The following is a 26,023-nucleotide window of genomic DNA, read 5'->3' as shown; positions in this document are numbered from 1 at the left end:
AATTCACAAAGACAATGAAAATGGCTTTAAGCACCTCTGCACTTCAGCCAATTAGAGTGATCAAACTGTAATCCTCAGTCTCCTCTCTGAGACACACCCAATAGCTGACCTCTGATTGGTCAGTCTCTGTCACACATCAGACGAGAGTCCATGCTATATCCTCACAGGTGCTTCTGCAGTTGTCTGAACCTCCTCACAGAGGGACAGGAACAAATGTTCCCACAGCCAAGTTCATCACCACTTTGCCAAGAAGAATGAAAATAAACCTCAAAACCTAAAAACATCTGTTCAAATGGAATCAACTCTAAATGAAAGTCAAGTCCACAGGGTCTCCCTAAGCTCCTCCTGGGTAGATTTGATTGTAACATGAGAGAAGGGAAGGAAATTCACATGTACACATATCTTCTCCAGCCTCAAATGATGGTAGAGACATCTCAGACACTAGAACCAGTTATAGCAAAGAGCCAAGAGAAAAATACCCCACTCAAGCTGGCCAGTAACTATCCATGGACAGCAAGTGGCAGATTCTCTTTCTCTTGGAAAGAGGCGAAGATCCCCGAGAGGTAATGTGACTTCCCCAAACTCACCATATGGATGGCGCTTCTGTACCGCTGATCTCTAAGAAGTCATATCCCTCCTCCAGCTGGAAGTCAGTAAAAATAAGAGCGATGGTATCCCCAGGCTCAGCCAGGATGGTCCATGTGCAGTCAGCATTGTTGTCATACTCCGAGGGGAAGTGGGGGCTGGATATAGAACTGCTGGTTCCCCGAAGGGTTCCTCCACAGGCTCCCTCAGCTGCAGGGATCGAAACGAAAAGACAACTGAATTCTCAGAAGCCTGTCATACACGAGTGTGCTCACAAACGCTCCTATTGACCAGAGACAAATACTTTCTGAATTTGCAATGAAGATAACTTAAAAAGGTCGTTTCTAGGTAATTAATTTAGCTTCATAGTGGATGTACAAAAAGCCAAAGGTTAAATTTCATTTTCAACTCAATGTCATAGTAGGAGAGTGAATGCGACTGACAAGCAACCAGATTTAACACATAGATAAATACCAAAATATGCACTTAAATGCAATTAAGCTTTTCATAGGGAGATGCAAGACAGACCTTGATAGTCACTATTTACTGAGTATGGAACTGCACAGTATGTTGACACGTGTAAATATTCCTATAAAACTGTCAGCCTTATGTATGAATACATCATATAAATAAATGATCACGAACAAGCCATATAACTGTACTTAAGTTTAGAATCTATTCTTCTCTATGGTTTCTCTGTATGTTCCCAAAATGAATGGCTTGAATGCAAAACCAGCTGCAAAAACAGCAATACCTGTTTTATTACATTAAATTCATAAAGCACTGCTCACTCCTGGAAGTAGAATCCAGCATCAGAGTTGAAGGGACTGAGATGTGCTCATTTCAATTTCACTTTTGAGATGCACATCCATGTAATAAATCTAATTGTTTATGGGTCATTCCTCTTTCAGTGTTTTAGAAGGAAATTACTGGTGCTGATCATTTTTTGTACAAGCTGCAATTTGATGACTAAAAACTCAGAAGTGGGCCTGCTTAGGAAGAGGTCCAGCAGAAGTTTAACTAAAAATCTGCAGAACAAACTTTAAAATGCATTCTTCTGGTAAAGACTGCAGTAATGAGAGGTGACTTGCAAGCTGTGGGAAGAAACTGCAGCACCATGCATATGGTATGCTTATCTGCTGCAGCTGAGCAGGGGCCCAGCATCCTCCTGCAGCCCTCATGCATGATCTCCCACTGTTAAAACATTAAGGACATTCAGAGTTGTCTGTGGAGCTGGTGTTGAGGGATAACTCCAGGGCTGTGTGCACTCCCTGTGGCAGAAGCATTGTCTTATTTTAGCATCTTATTAGTGCGCTGTGATGCCGATTGGTAAAGTGATACCCTCTGAAATGACCTCAAATTTCAGGCATGCCTTTCCTTCCACATGTGGATAAGACTAGCAGCTTCTAAAATCCCTTGTGTGCCTACTATGTGTGTCCTATGTCTAAGAACTCAAACTTGAATGAGTTATTTGTTCTTAGAATAATACCTCTGAGTGTCACTGTGGCCTGCACATATTTGTGAGCAGAAAAAAGTGGCCACAGGGATGAAGAAAAAGTGTTATACGTAAGACAAAAGACAGAAGATTAAACAGGAAGAGAATATAAATGCAGCCAACAGAGATGAAGATACACATCATTTTTCTGCATCTCCACTTTTGATTGAGTTTTATATGCTAGGTATTCCAAGATGAAGAGAAAATCGAAAATCACTTATAATTAGACTAACCCTAGGCTAAGCAATTCAAGTCTATTATAACTATTTTATTGTGTTTTATTCTTCTGAAACAAGGTGTCAATATGGAGTCTGAACTGACTCCAAATGCACACTGTAGCTTTAGCCAATTTCCAACTGTGCTTCCAGTCTGCAATAGCACTTAACCCGGTGAATTGCGGAACTCTAGTAATCCGACTCAAAACTATTCTGAAAATTTGTCACAAGCCTGCAGACACAAGAGTTTAGGAGAAAATCTTTCTGTTATTCCCATATCACATTTGCCAAAGATGGAGTTTTGATTGCCAGTGTAGAGAAAAAAAATCTATCAACTATGAAATGTTAAGAAGGTTGCAAAATAATAACAAGATCCACCAATTCATGTTAAGGTTAGTCAAGTTAAAGAGTTTATTGCACATTATACCAAGTGTAAGACATCTGCTACTTGAAACACAGAGACAAAAATATGAGTTTACAACATTGCAATTTATGATAGTAGGCATTAGAAGATCAGAAAAATGTTGTTTTGTATTCTCACAGTGGCATGAGTGGTTGGAGAATTTAAATTTAACAGTTTAATTAAGAATTTGTTTAATTATAAAAATAATCCCAAGATCAATAAATGAATATTGGGGCAAGCTATTCTTGAGATTTTGTTAAAATTAGGATTGGCAATTTTATCTTAAATTTATGAGCAAAATGGACGTGACAATACAATAGCTCATGTTTTTTTTTCCAATCTACATGTCTTAATGAAGATGTCACAATATTTCACTTCCATTAAATGAAGCATGAAAAGAAATTAGTAACAACTCCTAGCTAATTTTCATGGAATATATCTTGATCCACATTTCTTGGGTTGTTTTCAGAGTCCAGGAATACTCCCATGTTTTAAAAACCTATCAGGCTTTGACAGCCACTCTTGTAAGTCTCCTCTGCAGCCTGTGAGTTAGGATGTTGGCTTATGATGTTACTCTCCACCATTCTGTAAGATCCAGGGCCATGACCAGCTATTATCGGTTCAGCACCACGGACGGCTCCTTTCTGCCCACTTCATAGGACCACAGCTGAGAACAACAAGCCATCACAGTGAACCCTTCTTGATTGGCTGCAACTGAATGTGGGAGGAGTCAAAACTCCACAGGGCCCCCAAGCTACACGTACAATTATTTGTTTTGAATGCACCTGATAAAGAAGTGAATGGAATTCTATAACAGCATGAGTGACTTTAAGATTAAAAACTTAGAGGTCTTAGTCTTAGAACCACTGGCATTTGTGGCAATGTGGATATGTGTTGTGGATGGCTGCCCTCTGCTTGTAGGAAGCTCGCTATCACCCAAGGTGCTGATAAATAAGTATCCTGATAGTTCTCAATTGTAGTAAGTGATAATCCAGCATTATTCACATGGGTTATTTGGGGACCCTGCCTCTACAACACACCCAGTAAATTTAATTCATGCTCCACCAATTCTGCTTGGACATGCCAATTATAAGACATAATTCCATATTAAAATGGTATAGTAACTTCGAGTCCAGAAGAGCTATTAGTTAGGGGATGTTTGACTTATTTATAGTTATTAAAGCGGGGATGATATTCATGGACTTTTCCAATGGTCTGTTTACATCGAGCAATTTGATCTGAGATAATGCAATATTATTTGAAAACTGTTTCAGTTTGATATATTTCACACAATTGCTTTCTGCAAGGAAAAAATAAAAACTGTAAGAGAACTGAATAAAGAAAGAGCTATCAGATTTTTCTAAGCTAAATTATCTGCCTTTGCTTTGGAAAGACATAATAATGAGCCGAGTTATCAGAGTTCTGTGGTGCATAGTCTTCATAAATGCATCTCTAGCCTTGAGAAATGCATGTGTGGTTGATCAAAGCTGAATTCCTTCACCGTGGCAATTCAGGTAGAGCTGTATCTCTTGGCTGAAGTGTGTTCTCAAGTGTTGTCTGGGCCTCTAATAGGAAACATAGCTCATATGAAAATATGCTGTGTCTTAATACACATTGGTGGATAATTGTTATAAGTGAGGCGCTAAAAATGTTAAGGCTGATTGTTTTACAAAGCTAAATCATTCTCATCAACATTTAGATATATTAATATACCAGAGTTTTCTTCATCTCTTAGATGCTGATAAAAAATAAAAACACCATCAACAATTTATGGCTTTATTAATAATTTTGTTATGTTTATAGGAATTTGTACTTTGAATGCATAAAATATGACAATCTAATTTTTAAAAATATTATTTAAAATCCATCCCTTCCTTTTTTATCAAAAAGAACAACTTAGTATCAAAGTTGCTGGGATAATATGTTACTATGAAACTTATTACACAACACATACTTTTTAAATGAATGAAGCACAAGAACATCAACTAGTTATTCAGCATTTTAGACACCATCACCACAAGATCTCCACATGGAAATGTGACAGCATAGCCAAGGGCATGGGTGTGGCTCCCACACAGATTTCTATTGGGGAAATAACTTTTTAAATCTATTATCTATGTTGAATTCGCATAAAATCTTTCATTTTAAGAAAAGGGTGACCCCATAAAATAAGTCTGAATGTGCCTAAGTTAATACAGGCAGGAGACAATATTTTTAAAGGACAAATGTGCCCAACTCTATTGCTTTCTGTGAGTGGGAAATGACTTTGGGTATCAACAAAGGACACAGATTAGTATTTTCCCTCCTGGAGTTTGGACCTTCTGAAAGGTCTTATTCTCAATTTAAAATGCCTCATGATAGGTATATGTCTAGTTTTTTTATGTACACAGTTCAAAACATCAAGCAGAATATGATTTAGAAGATTGACTTTGCCATGTTATGAAGAATTGAAGACTATTTAATGAGCCATTAAAATAAGGTGGAACGCAGCCGCATTGTATGATCATCCCATGTGTACACCAAGAGTCTGAAACCAGTTGGAATTTGCCTCATCATTCCTGAAACCAGCCCAGTGTTAACTTTACAAAATGAAACACTTGCAAGGGCAAGCACAGTCTGTCTCCTCCTTAAAGTGTATAGGATGCCTGCTGCTGAACGGTGCCTTCTACACTTAACAGGGAAGCTGCAGGCAGAAAAATCCAAGAGTAAGCCTTGCAAAGCACATGGCGTAAATTTCACAAAACTTTACTGCTACATGAAGAACTAGAGACAATGAATGCTGGGAGAAATTCTGTTTTCTTTGGTGATAAGTCCTCCAAGATGTTATCCAATTCCAAATAGGCTCTAAACACACATTCTCTCTCTCTCTCTCTCTCTCTCTCTCTCTCTCTCTCTCTCTATATATATATATATATATATATATATATATATATATATATATATATATATATATACGTATATATATATGTGTGTGTGTGTGTGTGTGTTTTAAAAGTATATACTTATAAAACCAGCATGAATTGAATGGGCTCAGTAAGTTGGTTGATTTTATATTATGTATGTATATGTATAATAATAACAATAATAATTAAAGAAATATATGAACTCGGAAGTGAGTCAGGGTACATGGGAAGCATTGGAGGAGGAGATAGGGGGAAAAGATATAAACATAGTACTAATATATAAAATTCTCAAAAACTTTAGGCTTCACAGAACTTGAAATCAGAATGTTTAGTATTGAATGAAGTTGTACTACAGAGTGGTGGATGCTTGGGGGAGTTTGTTACTTTCTCAGTGCTCCACTATGGTTTACTATGCAATGGGAGCACCGTGTATCCATTCTTGTCTTATTGTGAGGGATAAATGAGTAATAATGGTTAAAGCAGGCATTAAGGATTAAACAAACTCTAACTTCCCAGTGTGAACAGAGGTTTCTCCTATTTGTCTCAGTAATGGTGGTCACATTTCAAAGACTCCTTACAATGTGTTGACCCCTGTGCTGACTAGGTTTTATACTATGGCTACTTAATTCATGCTAGGGTCATTTGGGAAGAAAAATATTAATAGAAAAAGTGTCACCATAGAATTGTCCTCTAAGCAACTCCGTAGAGCATTTACTTGATTAATGGTAGATCTGGGAGGGTCCAGTTCACTGTGGATGATGTCACCTCTGCACTGTTGGTTCTGGGTGTGTTAAGAAAGCAGGCTGAGCAAGCCACAGGGAGCAAACCAGTGAGCAACACTCCTCCATGGCTTCCTCATCAGCTCTTGACTATGGGCTCCAGCCTTTCCTTGGTGATGGACTAAAATGTATAACTGCAAACTCAAATCCTTTCCACCCACATTGCGTTTGGCCATGTTTTTGTTCCCACAGCAATAGAAAGCAATTAAGACAAGCCTGTTACACCGGGCAGTGGTGGCGCAGGCCTTTAATCCCATCACTTGAGAGGCAGAGACAGGTGTATCTCTGTGAGTTTGAGACCAGCCTGCTCTACAAGAGCTAGTTCTGGGACAGGCACCAAATCTACAGAGAAACCTTTTCTCAAAAAAAAAAAAAAAAAAAAAAAAAAAAAAAAAAAAGACAAGCCTGTTTCACACTTTCTTCTCTGTGTCATACACACTTCCCTTCCTTGGTTACTATGGTAGCATGAGGAAAAATGAAGGGTAGTCAGAATGTGGGACTCAGAAGGTGACTATGTTTCTGTTTTCAACTTCTCCAGCCCTGGCATAAGTAGGCCACCTTCCTTAGTTTCCAACCTTCCAGTCTAAGGCACAGACCACTCAAGTCTCATTTCCATTAAGTTTACTATTATAACTGAATCACCCCTTCTTGTATGTTTGGTATAATCAGTATATTTTCCTTGCTTGCCACTTATTTTTATTTACAAAAGTAAATTTTTTGTTTGTTTGTTTTCGTTTGTTTTTGAGACAGGGTTTCTCTGTAGCCTTGGATCCTGTCCTGGAATTAGCTCTAGTAGACCAGGCTGGCCTCGAACTCACAGAGATCCATCTGCCTCTGCCTCCCGAGTGCTGAGATTAAAGGTGTGGACTATCACCGCCTGGCTACAACTGTGAATTTTAAAAACCTTGGGTTCCCACATTACCTTTTGACCTCACCTTCTCACCCTCTCACAAAAATACAAAATTTCTTTTGCCCATCCGCTTAATTCTGGAAAATTCAGCTAAGGACTCTACTCACAAAGTCAGTGATAAAGGGAGAGTCCACACGTTTGTGACTTCTGAGAAAGGCTGCCTGTCGTCAGAGTAGAAGCTGATGTCATCTGTGAATGGCACAGGTTGAAGCCCTATCAAGGGATTCTGTGTAGGCTGTGTACTCCCAACCCGTAGGGTGGCATGTCCACCCCAGTGACTGACACCAGCTTTTCCATCTTCCCTCCACAGATCCACAGCTCTGGATGTCCCACCACCAGAATCCAGTAGCTATCTTCCTTTGGGTATCCAGATGGTTCTAAGTGTGTCACTATTATTTCTGGAATATTGTAACTACTGGCTCACTTCTGCATTTTCCAGATACTGCATCCAAGAGATTTATCTCAGTGCTTCTTCCAGTGTTAACCCAAGTGATCTTTTGAACAGTTCGACCCCGTGTTTCAGTCATTCATCTTTTATTTCTTGGTCCCAGCTGGTTCATTCACTATTGTCATCACCCCCCGCTTCCCATTCTACAAAAGGCGATGGCTCTCCACAGCTGCTGTTTACCATATCCCATGTTTCCAGTTCCCAGTCTCCATTCACTCAAGTATTGGAACTCAGATGAGTTATTGACCCCTGGGTCCTACTGTGCTCTGACCCTGGCACTGATGCTCTTTCTGCCTTCAGCCCTCAATGTCCCCACGTCTCATTTTTCACCTGTAGAATCTCAGGGCATTTGTATCACTCGCTGTATTTCCTCTATGATGTTGTCATCCCGAGCAACACTGGAAGATACTTCAGACTCAGGTCTGAAAGAAAGCCCCGCTACTACCATGTCCTTAAAAATGGTTGGGGAGGAGCTGGACAGATAAAGATCCTGTGAATACTCATTATTTAAATTGTGTGGAGGGGGATCACTGACTGCAATGTCCAAAGCAGGATTTGTCCATGGCATCTGGGATGTTTGTGATGCACCAGCCCCATAAAGGAGGATGGGTACTCAAGACATTCTGAGACTGGAGTCCACTGTCACCTGTGATCCCTCTTCTCACTTGTCAGTGACTATAAGACCACAAGCAGGCAAGTGTGGAACAGGAGCATGCCATGAGCCTAGTCCTTCCTGGAGGACAGAGAAAGCATCCATCCATGTAACTGATCTGGGACCTGAGGGTCTCCAAGGAAATTGCCCATTCAAGTCACATTAACTAACACTGGGTGATACTGAATTTTAAGGGTAAAGTTCATGCTATTAAATATCCCCCATTACTGCTGTCATGGTGAATGTAATCTGTTTGAGCATATTTTTTTTCTGTGATCAGACACATGGGGCTCCACAGCTTGAGACTTAGTGTGGTCTGTATCTAGAAAAAAAAATTGAAAAATGCCATAAAGAAATGCATAAAGCTGAAAATAACGACAATGAACATTTTCATTACCATCTAAGCGTGTTGTAAGATTGTATTCTCTCTGTGGTGTTCCTCTGAATTTGCACATGTACCTGGAATTCAGAGATCGGGTTAAAGCGTCATTCTTCAGCAGCTATCCACCCCGATTTTGAGACAACTTATCCCACTGGTAGGCTGATGGCCAGGGAGTCCCAGAGATCTTCCGGCTGCCATCTCCCAAGTCCTGGGATTACAATGCTGCACTACCTGGTTTATTGTGTGGACTATGGAAGGAGATTCATCTTCTCGTGCTTTATTGGACCCTCTCCTTAGCCCCACTAAACAATATTCCATGAAATAGAATGGATAGCATGCTTAGACCCATCCTGCAACAGACCCAATATTTCGACCACAGAGACAAGGTTGAGCAAGATTTAATATTGAGAGATAGTTCCCGTTCCTTTTTCCATACATTTTTCAACTTTCAGTAAGAATGGTACTGGCATATATTGTCCACTATGCAAAGGCACATAAAATAAAATTGCCAAAAGACAAATTTTAGGCACACAAAGTAGCAGAGCTTAACAGGATCCAACAAATGAGAAATAGGTGTGTTTGGCAGGCAGAGAGAATAACTAGGAGGATGAATCTAGGAGAAGAGGGAGAAAAGGAGATGAGTAGGGTGACAGGGCCAGCCACTCAGCCACACAGCCAGCTCTGGAGTAAGATGGAAAAAAGGTTTAAACACAGTTAAATAGAACAGGTTTATTTAAGTTAGAAAAGCTGGCTAGAAACAAGCCAAGTCAAGGCTGGGCATTAGTAAGTAAGAATAAGTCTCTGTGTGTTTATTTGGCAGGCCCCCAAAGAGAAAAATACCCAACTATAGGCATGCAGTATCTAGCATATTTGATTAAGCCACCTTGATAATATTTCTGGCATTTATGTAATGATATTTTTCTCTCTGAGAAAGAAAAGCTTCTAAGAGTCTATCCTATCCTTAAATGGATAGAGTAAGTCACCTCTGCAAAATACCAAAACAGCTGCCCTATTTGTACTCCCTAAAACTGTTTCTAGCAGTGGCATCATGTCTTGGCACATTTATGTATGTATTTATCTTAAATACACATAGGTAGACAAACAGAAATGATGCTAGACCTTCCCTGAATAAGCAGAGCTTTCCTACCAAGGACCTATTTTGGTGCTTTCCAGATCGTGCTTCTAAACAAGCAGACAAACATCCACCTAATGAAATTTCCTTCTTTTAATTACACCAGAAACTGTGAGTGTAGAGGAAAACTTGAAAACCTAGAAAGTCAGAACTGGCCTTAGCCTCGTCATTTTTTTGAGTTTTAGACACAATGCTGACACATCAGACATTGGATTCATCATTACAAATTCTACAGCATGAACATGAGCCTTAACTGTCCTTGCTGACTGAGAGTGTTCTCTGGCTCAGAAATAGAATAAGCCCTCTCCCCCAAAGGGGTCACCTCTAAAAAATGCATACATGTGTCTTTCAATCTCTATGTCTGAATCTATCCTATCGGTTTAATTACTCTGGAACATTCTGACTTATATACAATGCCTACATTTGTAATCTCCTTAAAGACTTTGTTTTGTTTTCCTTTTTGAGTAACTCACAATTATCAAAACAAAGTTTTCAAGTCAGTTGTGATGGCTCAAACCAGAAATTTGGAAACAGGAGTGGGTATTACTAAGAGTTCAAAACCAGCCTGGGTCATTTAGAGAGATTCTGTCTTAATAAATCAACTAATCAATCAATCAAAATTGGTGTCATTTCAGAAATATAAGGATGAATCAATTTATTCTAATAGATAAACAAATATATAAAACAATGCATTAAAAGAGTCATGGACAGAAAGTGTATGACCATTTCAATAGGTGAAAAGTCTTTGACAAACTTCAACATCCCTGCATGATAAAATCCATAAAGAAACTAGGAACAGAGAGATTATACTTCTGTATCACACACACACACACACACACACACACACACACATACACACACACACACACACACACATTTATATCTGCATCACAGTGAAAGAGAAAATTGAAACACATTGTCTCCCAAACCAATGACAATATGAGTCCAACTTCATGCAATATTTGTGCTCATTATAGTACTTAAAATATTAGTTTGATCAAGAAGGAATAGAACGAAAAGAGATACAAGCAGAAAACAAAAAAAGTGAAATTAGTCTTTTTTCAGATTATATATCTTCCTATTCTTAAAATGACCTAAAGTCTACCCTGAAAATTCTTAAACACCATAACTACTCTGGCAAAATAGCATATTACAAAATCAGCCCACAAAAATCAGTATGGTAATAACAAGTACTTGAAAATAAAGTCAGGAAATCAGCACCATTAAAGATGGACCACAGATAAGCAAATAAACAAGTCGGTGAATAGAGAAATAAATAAATCATAGGCATGAACTTAGCTAGTAGTATTAAGGCATAATGCATCAAATAAAAAATTAGAAGACACTAGAAGATATAAAAAACCTTTCCATTTCATGGATGGGGTAGTACCAATATTTTAAAATTAATATATTATTGAAAGTGTTTTATATATTAAATGAGATCATAAATAAACCTGTAATGACTTTCCTCATGGGAATATTTGAAAGCATCTTAATAGCCACATCCCAGAATAGTCAGAGTAATTCTAAATAAAAGAACAATCCTGGAGGTACTGAAAGACCTGGTTTAGATTATTCTTCAGGGTGATAGTGATCAAAATGACTCATAGAAGATGGAATGGAATAGAGGACCCAGAAGTGAGCCCACAGAGATACAGCCATAATTTTCTACAAAGTCATCAAATTTCCTAGAAAGGAGGGATAGTCTCTTTAGCAAGTGGCACTGGGAAAACTACACACTCACAAGTAGAAAACAGAAACTAAGTTTTGTTTGTTGTGTTAAGAAATAAATTCATAGTGGCTTGAATGTCTTAGTATGATTTTGAAGTTACTAGAGGAAATCATAGGGATAACATGTTGAGGTCCAGGGATAAAGAGTCTTTCTGGATAGGACTGTCCTGGTCCAGAAAACACTAACAAGAATCGCATTTTGGGTTGTGTAAAATTAAAACACTCCTAAAACAAACAAGAAAGAACAACAACAACAAAAAAAAGACACAGCAACAATTCACAGTGAAGCGAAAATCTCCAGACTCAGAGACCTGTCAAGTCTGTAAGTGACACATATAGCATGCTGAGAGGATGCAACAATCGAGAAACCAGAAAGAGCAAAGAAGGCAACCAAGAAACACTCATCTCTAACATGGAAAACAAATGACCAGCAGATATACCAAGTCATATTCAACAACTTTTGTTATCAGGCACATCTGGGATCCAGCTGGTCAAGATGTGGGAAAGGAATGCTGCATGGCTGTGCCATCCTGGACCAAGTCCTTCCCTCCCAGTGATGGAGCATTTTGCCCTCTGACATTGAGCACTAAAATTTAACTAAAAGATGAAGTAAAAAAAAAAAACAGAACAGACAAATCCAAAACAACCCCTTCTAGAAACTATACTAAGATTCCACCTAATCATAGTTAACATGACTGTCAAAGTGAAAGGATACAAACAATCCCAGCAGATGTTGTAAGTGTGTGGAAACATGGGAGGAGTCCTCGATAATACTGGTAAGAATATTAATGAGTCCTAAAGAATTAAATATGGAGGTATTCCCAGGAATAAAACTGGGAATGTGGAGGTATTCCCAGGAAAATGTCTAAGACTTTCACATTGTCTTACGTCTAGCTTTTGGCAAAACTAGTTTCAAAGTAGACATTGCTCTCTGGGCCTCTTCACCTCAAATAGGCTTCAGCAGTCTCTCAGCAGATAAGGAAGAACCCCCATCATGTGACCTCTTCTTTATCTTCCTATCGGTTTTTCTTTTCTCATTCCTTCCTTGCTTCCTTCCTTGCTTCTTTCTTTCTTTCTTTCTTTCTTTCTTTCTTTCTTTCTTTCTTTCTTTCTTTCTTTCTTTCTTTCTTTCTTTCTTTCTTTCTTTCTGAGACAGGGTTTCTCTGTGTAACAGCTCTGGATGTTCTGGAACTAGCTCTGTAGACCAGGCTGGCCTTGAACTCACAGAGGTTTGCCTGCCTCTGCCTCTGGAGTGCTGGGACTAAAGGTTTGCACCATGACCAACTGGCTTCTTATCAGTTTTTATAATTACGTTACATCTCTATATGGAACCAACTGTGCACCATTAATTTAAAGCATCAGAGCTTTACATACAAAAATGACACGTGCAGAAGGTTCAGTATGGTGGCTCACACTTGTGATCCCAGGAGGGTGAGATAGGGACTGATCACTACTAGTTAAAGAACAGCCTGTGCTATGGAGTAAGATCATGTGTAAAAAAAAAAAGAGAGAAACAAAAGCCCTTAAGTCAATCAAGATACTGACTCTGAGCTTCTCAAAGTAGCAGTCACTGGCATAGGTATCCCTGAGAACTTGAAATGTAGTTATCATATCTTGTATAGAGTGTATAGAGATATGTGTTCATTGTAAAATATATACTAGGTTTTGAAATTAAAATAAAGAACTAAAAATATCCCATTAGTCATTAATATTGACTGTGCCACCCAGTGATAAATTCTTGGATGTTTTAGAATAATAGAATCTGTTATTCAAATGCATTTCATCTGTTTCTTTGGCAAAAGAACTCTGTCCAGAGTAGGGTCTCTCCTCCATGTAAAGGCAGTGCGTGGTCAGTGGACAGGCTGCTCCACACACCGAGGCAGCCACCTGCATCCTGAGCAATGTTGATGTGAGTCACTGAAGTTCCTCTGAGTCCACTGCCAAACACTGTCTTGTGATCTCTGTGTCTCTAACACCAGCTTGATACCAGCTGTTATCAGTCCTTTTGATAAGCCACATCAGCCATCCTTGCCAGGGACATGACATGGCAAATATCTCTGCCTAATTTGGGAGACTATTAAGAGAAAGTTCATCAGTCTGTGTATTATCTATCTATCTATCTATCTATCTATCTATCTATCTATCTATCTATCTATCATCTATCTTTCTATCATCTATCATTGATCTATCTATTGTCTATTCATCTATCTACCTATTATCTATCACCTATCTATCTATACATCTATCATCTGTCTAACATATATCTACCTACTTACCTATCTATCACCTATCTATCAATTATTTATAGATGTATATAAGTATATTTTCAATAGCATCTTTTTTGTTTTGTTTTATTTTTGACACAGGGTTTTTCTGCAGCTCTGGAACCTGTCCTGGAACTCACTTCATAGACCAGGCTGGCCTTGAACTCATGAAGATCCATCTGCCTAACTATGCCTCCCAAGTGCTGGGATTAAAGATGTGCTCCACCACCACCCGGCTTCCAAAAGCATCTTAAAAGATGCATTTGTTTTTATTTATGTGTATACCTGTAAGCCTGCACAAGTATATGTATACCACATATGTACACACACTATCCAAAAAAGACAGAGCCCCTGGAACTGGAATTATATGCAGCTGGAGCAACTATGTGACACGGGAAACCAAACTCAGGTCTTCTGCTAGAGTGGCCCATGCTCTTCCCCACGAGCTATCTCTCAATCACCCTCAGTGGCATTTTTGTGGATAACAACTTCCCTTTGCTCTGGCATCTCCTGTGCTTTGGCTCTCACAAGAGAGAAGAACGTGGGGGGTGGGCACAGCACATCACTGAGCTGTATTCTCAAGAGTATACTTGAGAACATGAATTCAGGGAAACTGGTACAAAACCTAAAGGTAAAATGGGAAATGGTGAAACTTCTGGAGGGAAACAGAGCAATGGCCAAGATACTTGTGATAAGATCCCCAAATCACAGGCAACACCCACAGAAGTGGATAGGTGGGCTATCATATGTGAAACTTCTACATGGGAAGGCAAACATTAAAGTGAGGTGTTCTGAAGAACAAGGGATGTTTCCTCGACAGCATCCAAGTGAGATGGGAAAAACGATCAGAATCCGTACATCACTCAAATCACAGAAAACTGCGACAACAATAATGACCAAAATGATAAAGTTGAAGCTGAGCTGCTGATTTCAATGGACATTTCCCATTACAGACTACACCACTAGCCAGCCACTCAAGAAACACAAATATGAACTACAAGCAGGTTAATTTCACCTCACTTAGAATAACTGCTATGGAAAGATGGTGTGAGCAAATAAATACAAATAAACATGTAAATAAATACAAATAAACATGTAAATAAATACAAATAAACATGTAAATAATTGGTGGTGAGGATGCAGGGAAGGTGGATTCTCCCACATGATGGATGACAGGTGGTGGTTGTCCAAGGAAGTGAATTAACACATTTACTCTAGCAAGGATTGAGTATCCTCATAAAAGCATCAATGCCACCCAGAAAAACCCATCACACGTGTCCATAACTAAGGAAAACGTTATCAACTTCCTGAGAGAGATAGTTGGGTGGCTTGTTTCTCTGTAGCAATTTTCAACAGCTGAGATGTGGCATAAGCGTGATAGCCATCAAGTCCCCTGGTGTCCATGCATTGCCTAGGTGAGCACACATGTAGGAGGAGGCCATGATGAAAGAATAAGAGCCTACTTCTTGCAAGCATGGTATCTACCTGGTTTACTTCCTATGAATGATTTTATGAGCAATGCCTTTGTCTACTTCCTTCTCTCTTGTCTAATCCTGGACCCATCTGGACAGCCAGGGCTGTCTTTGATGCTTCATACTTCACAATATATTTTGCTTTGGACTTGAAACCTTTATTTTTCTTACAGGGTTCATGAGCTCAAAGTATGCTGGATCCAGCAGCACCTAACATTATGTTGAATAAGTTATGCAAGAGGGAAAACAAGGCAAGTTATGAAGGCATTTGATTGACAGGTGACAGTGGCCTTTCCGGACTGCCTCTGGAGTCTTGTGGCTACCTTTACTTCTCTCCTCTGAAGACACACCATTTTATGCAGAGTGGAATGGTCTGCCTGTCAGTGGTGATGAATGAAGATGCTGATGATGGACGAGAGGAGACGGGTTAAAACTTGAGATGGGTTAAAACTTGAGGAATGTGATGAAGTTGGAAGATGGCTCCTAGGGCAGAACACTGAGCTCATGTTCTGAAGAGCTGCTCCTTCCAAGCTGCTGTGATCCCTACTTTATCATTTGCCAAACCTGCAAAGTTATAACTACAGATGTTACTGTGATGAGCATCCCATAACTCTATATGTTACACATACTTAGGTGCTACTGTGTCAGTTCGACACTTGTGCTGGAAAGGGAAAATAAAATTGTATCATGCTAGCCAGAGGTCATGTGACCCAATACTGTGGTGTTACTGGTAGTGAAGCTGCCAGGAAGGAGTCTCCAACACTTGCTGGAACTAAATAACCAGAACTTTTGGGAATCAGAAAAGATACTCATTTCATTTTTAAAAGTCAGCTCACACACACTGCTGAGATTTGTGTGTGTGTGTGTGTGTGTGTGTGTGTGGCTTCTGGAGATGTTACGGCCACACATTCATCAACATTAGACCATTGACTTTTTCTTTATTATTGAGTTATTTCAGTCAATAAGAAGTAGTGTGTCTCTCAAATTATTTTATTTTATAAACTTTGAAACTTTGAATTCTTACCAGGTCATGAATTAGAAAAGGAAAAGTATAAATATAACTGCATTAACCTCTGACATTGAAGAATGTGCTTTCCTTGGCATAGTTAGGACCTAATAAAACTTGATTAAAGAACAAGAAAGATTTATTGAAAGGTTGTTATACCGACTTCAACTGTATAAAATATATAGCTACAGAATTGTAAAGACCTTTATCTTAAGAAAAGGGCCCTTTATCTTTTTTCTTATATTGAAAAGAAAGATGCATAAAGAGAATATGAGAAAAAGGATATAAGGAGAAAAATTCCAATGGGTTAAACAAGTTTTCATGCAGAAAGAAAACAAGGATGTTCTAACTCTTCATTCTCAAGGCTGAGATTATGTCCTGGAGGTTACAGTCTGTTGCAGGAGTAGTCTTTAGTCATTAATTTACAATACAAAATAAATAAAATAGGCACTTCAACTTTGTTTTTATATTCATTGAATATAAAATGGTTGAAATGGAAGGCAGAAAAAATAGTTTGGAGGAAATAATAAAGCTTGAGGTCAACAGGATGCAGAAAATGACTCAATGAGCAACTTAGTAGCTTCCAGGTCATCCAGTGACAGGCAACCACAGTTGGAAGGGAGGAGAAAAAAGAAGGGCACTCGGGGACATCCCAACAGTACTGTCTTTCAAAGGAGTTGATCACTGTCTTTCAAATGGGTTAACTATTCAAAAGAATTGTGGAAAAGCCAGGGGAAAGGAATCCAGGCTCTGGATGATGAGGACACTCCCTTTGTGACAACAGAAAAATGGAGCTAAGGACTTGCAGCAAGAGCATCAAGCAGGGTATGATTATCTCCAGGAACACTCAGAGAAAATGAGCAATTGGGGAAGATTGATAGAAACATGGGAGAGAAAACAGAGTTTTTCCAGGAATAAGAAAATAATATGTTAAATGTGCTAAGCCCCGGTTAGGGTTTCTAAACTTTTACCTGAGACTAGACCCTTTCCTACCTGGCCTCTTCAGATTCCACCCTGTGACATAAATCTAATGTCACCCCTTGTGTTGGGGATTCAATGAGGATGAAGTCCTCTGACATAGTATCTGACCATTCCTAGTTACAGAGCTAGGGATCTATCATCACAAAATCATGAGCATCACAGAGAGCTCACCAAACACCAACACAGGACAGCAGAAGATCCAGGCAAGAAGACACATTAAAATATAAGTGTATTGATATAGTGCTTGGCAGAGTAGCACAGATATAAAGTCAGATTGGATTAATTAAACTTTTGTTTTGTTATTTTCTTATTTATTTTTGAGACAGTAGTCTCTTATAGCCCAATCTAATGTCAAACTCCCTATGTAGCAGATGACGACTATGAACTCCTGATACCCCTGTCTCAGTCTTCCAAGTGCCAAGATCACCAGGGTGAGTCACCATATCCAGCAATCTTCTCTTGTATTATTTGATGCATGAGTGGTAACAGCTCCACTGGTGGGTGGGTATGAGATTCACACCACAGGGACTGTTTAGTTGCTTTTAGGACATCTCATTAAAAATGCAATTAGTATTTACCTGGCCTTTTATTTCTACACCAGCAAGATGAATCTCTCTTAAGAACCCAGAACCCAAGATTTGATACATGCATCCTCAACAACAATAGTAGTAAAATAATCCTACCACAGAGGCTGAACATTCTAGAAACTGGGAAAAGGCATCCACCCTGAATGGACTCAAGGTCATAGTCCATTCCACCATGGTTGCCTCATTCCAAGTGCTGGAGTGTTGGAAGAGCTTTTAGAGGGTGAGATGGAATTGTCTAATTATCTTTAATTTGTTTTAATGTAGAAGGGTTAAACAAGGAAACATGGAATCTGATTTTTAAACAGCCAGGAATAGTGGCTCACACCTGAAATTATAGCTCCCAGGAATGTGAGGCTACAGAGGGAAAAACAATAAAGAAAAAGATAGAAGAATAAGGAGACTATAAATTTATAGCCTATCAGGATACTGTGGCAAAGGGAACTCTATGAACTAAATGTGTAAATCCTGTTAAGGGGATAGGAGACCGAATGGGTATTTGAGGTCCAACAGCGTGTCTAACTTGCTGATACAACTAGGGTCCTAACAAGGTTTCCTCCAAGCTGTTTCTTACTTCCTTGGAAAGCAGGGTTGACGAAGGGCCACCCTTTCCAATACTGCCCTCTTTAAGTGGGTGTAAAGTTACTAATGTGAGCTACCAAGTTGCTTGCTAGGTTCAGGCTTCCCTTCTCAGGTGCACAGGAGGAGGCAAACCTACCTCTGCAGAAAGGAGCTGGGAAGTCCCAGGAAGCGCCATTGCCAGGGCTGACAATGCAAGTCAGAATGGAGTGACCTTCCAAGATGTAGCCAGAGAGACAGCTGTATCTGATCTTGTCGCCGATGTTGAACCTTGTTCCGTGGAGGACTCCTTTCAATATTTCCCCAGGGTTTCCACACGTGTGGCTGGGTAAGACTGTGGGAAGGAGAAAAAGGGGTTAAAGAAAATGTTCTGTGGAGATGGATTTGTTTCATAAACTAAGCATTACATTTGAACTATTAAAATTAGTAAATCTCTGCAGTAGAAAAATAATTCAGCATGCTTAAGAGCTAAACAGAGGATGTGTTTGGGGTTTAGAATATCTGCCGTGACACATTTTTATAATGGTGTTTGAAAAGTGCAAATAAATGCTTTTGGTTAAAAGATGAAACTACAGTTGTATTAACATACTGTCTTACAAAAAAGACCTAGATTATTTTGGTAATAATAAGATTTCACACTATATAGGAAGAGCCAACAAGTTGAGGAAATAAAGTCACAGCTGGGACATGGATGCATGCCTTTGTGGATTTTACCTCAGACATCATTATTACTAACCTGCCTTATATGAAACATTAATTGATATCTAATCTATGTTTATCTTTAGACCTTGGCAGCAGTACCCTTACATATCATAAATACCAATCCATATAAATTCCCAGGCTTCAGCATCAGTACCATAACTGACACATACCATTAATTAGTATTGGATGCATGTTTGTTCTCAGACCTCAGCATCAGCACCACACCCAATACACACCACTAAACAGTATCCAATACATGTTTATTCTTAGACCTCAGCATCAGCACCACACCTGACACACATCATTAACCAGTCTCTGATGTGTATTTATCCTCAGCATCAGCACCACACCTGCTGCACACCAGTAACCAGTACTGAATGCACGTTTATCCTCAGACCTTAGCATCAGTGCCATGTCTGTTACATACCACTAAACAGTATCAAATGCATATTTGTTTTCAGACCTCAGCAGCTGTGCACTCCTGATGCACAGCACTAGTCTGTACCCAATCCATGTTTCATGGAGAAGATTTGTGCTAAAGGATAAGTAAAAGAATTTCACTTGAGAAATCGTGCTGCTCAGCCCTAGGGTCTGTTTACCAGGCATTCACAGCGGGCTTTTCTCCATTTGCGTTGCTAAGCCGAGTACTATAATGATCTGCAGTTCAAAGTTGGGCTCCTGATTCTGTTTGTTCTGGAACTTTCTTGTCACCTTCAAAGATCCTCATCTCATCTACCTCCATAGGGGACTCTCAGTGTGATGAGATCCCTGGTCAAAGGACACAATTTGGGACGGAATTGATCCGTCACTCAGCTGTCGGGATGAAAGACAAATGTGTTCGTATTTTTGCTCTACACTCAGCATCCTACCAGAAAGTCAGCAGTTTCTATGAAATTGTCAAGTAGTCCAAGAAACGTACTATTTTATAAAGTTTTTTCAAATAAAAACCACTTTCCAAAAGAATAAGTTATTTTCTGAGTGTTTGTTTCATACTTTTGCGCGCGCACACGTGTGTATGTGTGTGTGTGTGTGTGTGTGTGTGTGTAGGAAGAGTGGTTCTTAGAGATTTTATAGGCATGTCTATATATTATTACATTTTTAAATAATGCATTAATTATGCCATCCAGAAATATTTAGAGAACAAATTTGAGTTCATAGGTGGTTAATATTGTCTTCATGGAAATGAAGTCACTACTTACAAATACTGTAGTGTACATTTAATTAAGCAGTTTCCATAAAATGTTTGGAAGTTTAGATAAAATAGATAAGTCAGTTGTCCATTTTGTCATTCTTCACAGAAAGGGTATTATGAGTTGACGTTTTTATGCTTTTATGGTTAAGAAGTATTAGAAGAGCCGGGCGGTGGTGGCGCACGCCTTTAATCCCAGCACTCGGGAGGCAGAGGCAGGCGGATCCTCTGTGAGTTCGAGACCAGCCTGGTCTACAAGAGCTAGTTCCAGGACAGGCTCCAAAGCTACAGAGAAACCCTGTCTCGAAAAACCAAAAAAAAAAAAAAAAAAGTATTAGAAGAAAATATATAACCTCAGTCATTGCAGAACTGTAAGTTGAAACCATAGTGTGACATCACCTTATTGAGGTCAAAGGATTCCTATGAAGAGAGAATAATAACCCCTACAAGGAGGAGGCATAGGAATGAACACTCTTTTGTTTGCTTGTTTGTTCATTTGTTTGTTGAGACAGGGTTTCTTTGTGTAGCCCTGGATGTCTTGGAACTCACTCTGAAGACCAGGCTGGCCTCGAATTCAGAGACCCTCCTGCCTCTCTCTGCCTTCAAAGTGCTGGGATTAAAGGTGTGTGCCACCACCACCTGGCAAAATGAACACTTTTACCCACTATGGGTATGGATGTGAATGAATGAAATCACTGTAGTAAAAGCCATGAAAAAAATCTAGAATCACCAGGGAATCCAGCAGTGGCGCCACTGAACACAGAGGATGAGGTAAGGACATGTCAGGAATCTCCTCCACATCCTCCTCTACTGCAGTGGTATTCACAGCTTCCAACCAAGAAACAGAAGCAGTCCAGGTGTGCACTACCCAATGAGTGGGTAAAAAAAATGAGGGGTTGGATGGTGAGAAGGATTACCAGGTAAAAGCACTTGTCCTATAAGCTTAAGGAGCCAAGTCAAACCCCTGGGATACAAATGGAGGCAGAAGTAGAGAACAGACTCCAGGAAGGTATCCTCTGACCTCCACATGTGTGCTTGATGAGTGCATGCATACACATGATGATGATAAGGATGACGATGGTTTTTAGTGAAGAGAGAACATGTGGTGCCTATACTCTGGCCATCAAATTAACACTATTTTGTCTTTTGTTCCCACTCAGTGCTCCTGAGCCTGGAGGACTCAGAACATATGAATCCAGCTGGGCACAGAGACACAAGTTGGAGTATGAGGTTTACTGCTAAGATAATTATTGTTTAATTAGCTCCTAATAGTACTTCTTGCAAGAAGTCACATATTTATTTACTCATCAACTGTGTCCAGATGAATTGTTTCCCCAACAACAAGTGTTATCAATGTAAATATATTAATGTTTCTGATCTACTCAGGAGAACTACAACTGGCATTGCTGTCCTAAGCAGGCAACCGACAGATGCACTCTGTAGTTGAATGCAGTCTGTTAAATGCTTGCCTAGGTAATACTGTGGAAATAGTTTTTCAACCAGGTGTGGTGTCACACTCATTTAATCCCAGCACTCAGGGGACAGAGGCAAAAGGATCTCTGTGAGTTCGAGGCCAGCCTGGTCTACAAAGTAAGTTCCAACATAGCCAGGGCTGAGAGATACCTTGTCTCAAAAACAAAACAGAAGAAAACAAAAAATTGTTTTTCAAATGCACTTTGATATAGATACTTTTGTTGTCTATTGTACAAAAAAAGTTGATGTATCACAATTCTTCACTGAAGAAGGGAGAGGGAAGAAGATTTGGGAATGTGCACATACTTCACAAGCTCAAAGTTCTTATATACATACATATATACACACATGCATATACATATAGGTATACATATATTACACATATGTATTTGCATATGTATTATATAACGCATATTACATATTATATATAAATATATATGAATAATATATAATACATGCATGAATACACACACACACACATATATATATAATATCTGTGGGTGGGGTTGAGGGCTGGTGTCAAGGATATAGGGGTGGTGTGTATGTAACCATTGCTGCCTGTGGATCCAGGGAGTTCTTGTGGGTAAACTGAACACCATTGGCACATGTGGAGTCTGGTTGTCATGCAGGAAGATTGGCATGCGCTACTTCTGGAGCCCCTTCAACACCACCCTCTTTGTTCCTGCTGATGGGGGTCACCTTCACCTTAACACCTTGAAACTTGATTATAGCAGAATTCAAAAACTGCACATCAAGCACCATGTTTGTGAGGTAGGACACCGTTTCAAAGGACAGGGAGTGTGGGAGATGAAAGTGGCCTCGGGTCTCTTCTGTAATTCTTAGTCGCTCTTTATTCAGTGAGAATGACTCATCAGGGCTTGTTTTGCAGAGCAGGTGTGAAGACTGGGGTGGATATTTCAGACTCCAAGTATCTGTTCCTTCTGACCCAATTATGAGCATGATTGTAAGCAGCCGAGAGTGGTTCTGCTAGGTGTAAATTGATTGACAAGGGGGGAAAGACTTATGGTGTCTCTGTATAACGTGTCTAGAATAAAGACAGGACCCCGGCAGGCTCTTGCTTAGCATATAGTAGCTCAGATAAACGACAAATCCAACAACTGGCAGAACACGGAGTACATGTTCTCAGTCTATAATAATGCAGAGTACAATTCTCAATCTATAATAACGCAGAGAACATGTCCTCAGTCTGAGGACCACATTCCTCACTGGCTTTGTGAAAACACAAAAAAAGTTTTAAGAAAAAATTGGAATGCTGGAAAAATGGCTCAGTGGTTAAGAGCACTTGCTGCTCTTGCAGAGGACCTGAGTTGGATCTTAGCATTCACAGAGTGGCTCACGAGCATCTGTTACTAAAGTTTCTGGAGGTTTGACCCTCTGTTTTAGGCTCCATGAGCATCAGATATTCATGTGGTACAGTCATACATACAAACAAAACACTTACACACATAAATTAAAAATAAAATTAATTGGATAGAATATTATATTTGAAATACCGAATCCATTGACAATACATAACTTTAAATTGATTCATTCCAGTACTACACACACACACACACACACACACACACACACACACACACACACACACACACACCTAGGCATCAAAGTATTAAAATGAATTAAATAATTTTACAGTATTATAACTAGAATGATTGAAATCTAACTCATATAATTAGCACAAATTTATACATTTGGGACTTAGTGTTTGAGAATACTTATTTTCAGCTAACTTTGTTTTATTTTTAAGTACTTAATTTTAAGCATTTCCTTATTTATTAACTTATTGACTGTGCCCACTTGTCTGTGAGCCATGTGCTAGCAGAGCAAAGAAGGGCAGAAGAGGGGATTGTATCTCCTGGAGCTGGAATAACAGGTGGCTGTGACCTACAGTGTGGGTGCTGGGAACTGAGTGCCCAGGCCCTCTGAGAAGGTCACTCAAGGCTCTGAACACTGAGTCATCTCTCCAGTGCTAGGATGCTTTTAGGTTTCTCAAATTTTGGGAGAAGTAATGTCAACAATCAAAAAAAAAAAAAAGATCTAATAGAAAATTTATTTCTGGCTACAAACAACGAAAATGAAAAAAGTTCATATTATTAAGCCATTGCCAAGCTCATAAAAGTTGTGGATTGTGAAAAATAGATTAATGATAACTAATCTGTGCAAATATCCAAGGCTCAGATGGAGAAAAGTTGCCAATACAGAGAAATCTCAGGTCTGAAGAAAACAAAATTAAAATCAGCTACATTCAACCCAATTATTATTTCCGCCAGTTGGCTTAAACTATTCTTTTGGACACTTTCCCTGACGTTGGGGAAAAGCCTTCTCACATCTCCTGCAGGGACAAGTGCACAGTAACCCTTTAGCAAACTCTTACTGAGTTTACTGACCTCTTTATTTAATCTTCTTCAATCCTTGCTTGGATAAAGCGACCCCTGGCCCATAGGGAGCCTAAGAAAGCATGAGAATTCTGCACAGAGCAGGCATTAGGCCATACGAAAGGATCTCCTTAAATATTAAGGCTTAAAGGCAGTGTAAACTGCAGGCAAAGTTTTAGCTCCCAGGGCAGGTTCCATCAGACATCAGGGTAGTTACCACCCAGGGCTGGGAACATGGGTTGTCACTCTAATTATGCTGCGGAATTTCTCTTGGCAAGGCTTCAGATTTGGCAAGGGCATATGGTCACAACTCAGTGACTTAATTGGCTAGCACATCACACCTTTAACCCAACTGTTTAAGAGATTAAATGGATGTCATATTAAATCCCTTTCCAAAAGAAAAGTGAACGTATGATAGTATATGAAAACCCGCCATTATTGTCTGGGCATCCAGGAACAAGCAAGTGGCCTCCTACAACAAACATCCTCATTAGAAGAAGATAAATAGGACACCAACTACATAGACAACCATCCGAGGACATAGACAGAAGACTGACATCTTCAATCCAAAGCCAGACTTCAGAAGAAACCAAACATACAGATACCTTGATCAGACTGTAAAGCTTCAAGAAAATTCACTTTTATTGTTTAGCCTACTCAGCTAATAAAACATCTTGAGAAAATGACAGAGCCCCACATAGGAGCACCGGACTGACCTCCCAAGGTCCTGATGAGGAGCAAAAGGAGGGAGATCATGAGCAAGGAAGTCAGGACCGTGAGGAGTGCGTTTACCCATTGAGACGGTGGGACAGATCTAAAGGGAGACCACCAAGTCCAGTTGGAATGGGACTGATGGATCAGGGGACCAAATCGGACTCTTTGAATGTGGCTGACGGTGGAGGAGGACTGAGAAACCAAGGACAACGGCAATGAACATGAACTCTACAGCTTGGACGGGCTCACTGTGAGCCTTGTCGGTTTGGTTGCTCACCTTCCTGGACTTAGGGGGAGCTGGGAGGACCTTGGACTTAACATAGTGAAGGGAACCCTGATGGCTCTTTGTCTTGGAGAGGGGTGGAGTGGGGGTATGGGTGAAGGGAGGGGAGGGAAGGGGGAGGCAGAGGGGAGGAGATGGAAATCTTTAATAAAAAATAATTGAGAAAAAAAAGAGAAAAAAAACTTCAGTAAAAATAAAAAAAATTAAAAAAAATATTCATTAATGAATGAGACACAAGGCTAGCAAGTAGCATTTGAAATTCTTTCAGGAATGGTGGCATTTTCGGTAGGCTGTGCACAATGAATGAGGCCTAACCAGATCAATAATGTACTTATCCTGAAACTGGGTGCATCAGGATCCCTGCAGATATTGTTTACACCTTGCCTCCCTGATAGTGTCCTCTTAGCATGAGCCAATTAAATAAATTAGTAAATAAACAATCGTCAAATGCCCACACAGGATAGGGCACAGAGTTGTGTGCCTGTGGGCAGTTGGTAAGAGAAAGTTTCTCACCCCTTTCTTTTGACCCTTTCCAAAAGATAAGTGGAATCTGATTACATGGTCTTTAGGAGTACCAGAAGTCAGGTTTACAGATGCTGAGACCTGGAATCTGATCTTCTATGACAAGAAAAGAGGAGACGCTAACAATCGTGTTGAGGTTCCTGAAGTGTGTGTCCTCAATTTTTTTCACCCCAGAATCTCTCTCCAGCCAAGGGAGGGGGCTGTAAGCTAAGTAGCAGCACCA

The 26,023-nt window shown here is 39.7% G+C and overlaps 1 protein-coding gene across 1 annotated transcript in view; it reads right to left on the bottom strand.

Moving 5' to 3' along the window:
* Positions 1-26,023, bottom strand: part of Csmd1 (CUB and Sushi multiple domains 1) — a 1,175,551-nt gene that overhangs the window by 690,688 nt on the left and 458,840 nt on the right. The window contains exons 4-5 of the mRNA XM_042054928.1: positions 18,661-18,855; positions 588-795 (exon numbers count right to left, since the gene is read on the bottom strand). Of these exons, the coding sequence (XP_041910862.1) occupies positions 588-795; positions 18,661-18,855 (403 nt within the window). The remainder of the gene's footprint in view (positions 1-587; positions 796-18,660; positions 18,856-26,023) is intronic.

This window comes from Arvicola amphibius, chromosome 4, assembly GCF_903992535.2.
Source record: "Arvicola amphibius chromosome 4, mArvAmp1.2, whole genome shotgun sequence".
Classification (NCBI taxonomy): domain Eukaryota; kingdom Metazoa; phylum Chordata; class Mammalia; order Rodentia; family Cricetidae; genus Arvicola; species Arvicola amphibius.
This window is presented reverse-complemented; position numbering and strand designations above follow the sequence as displayed.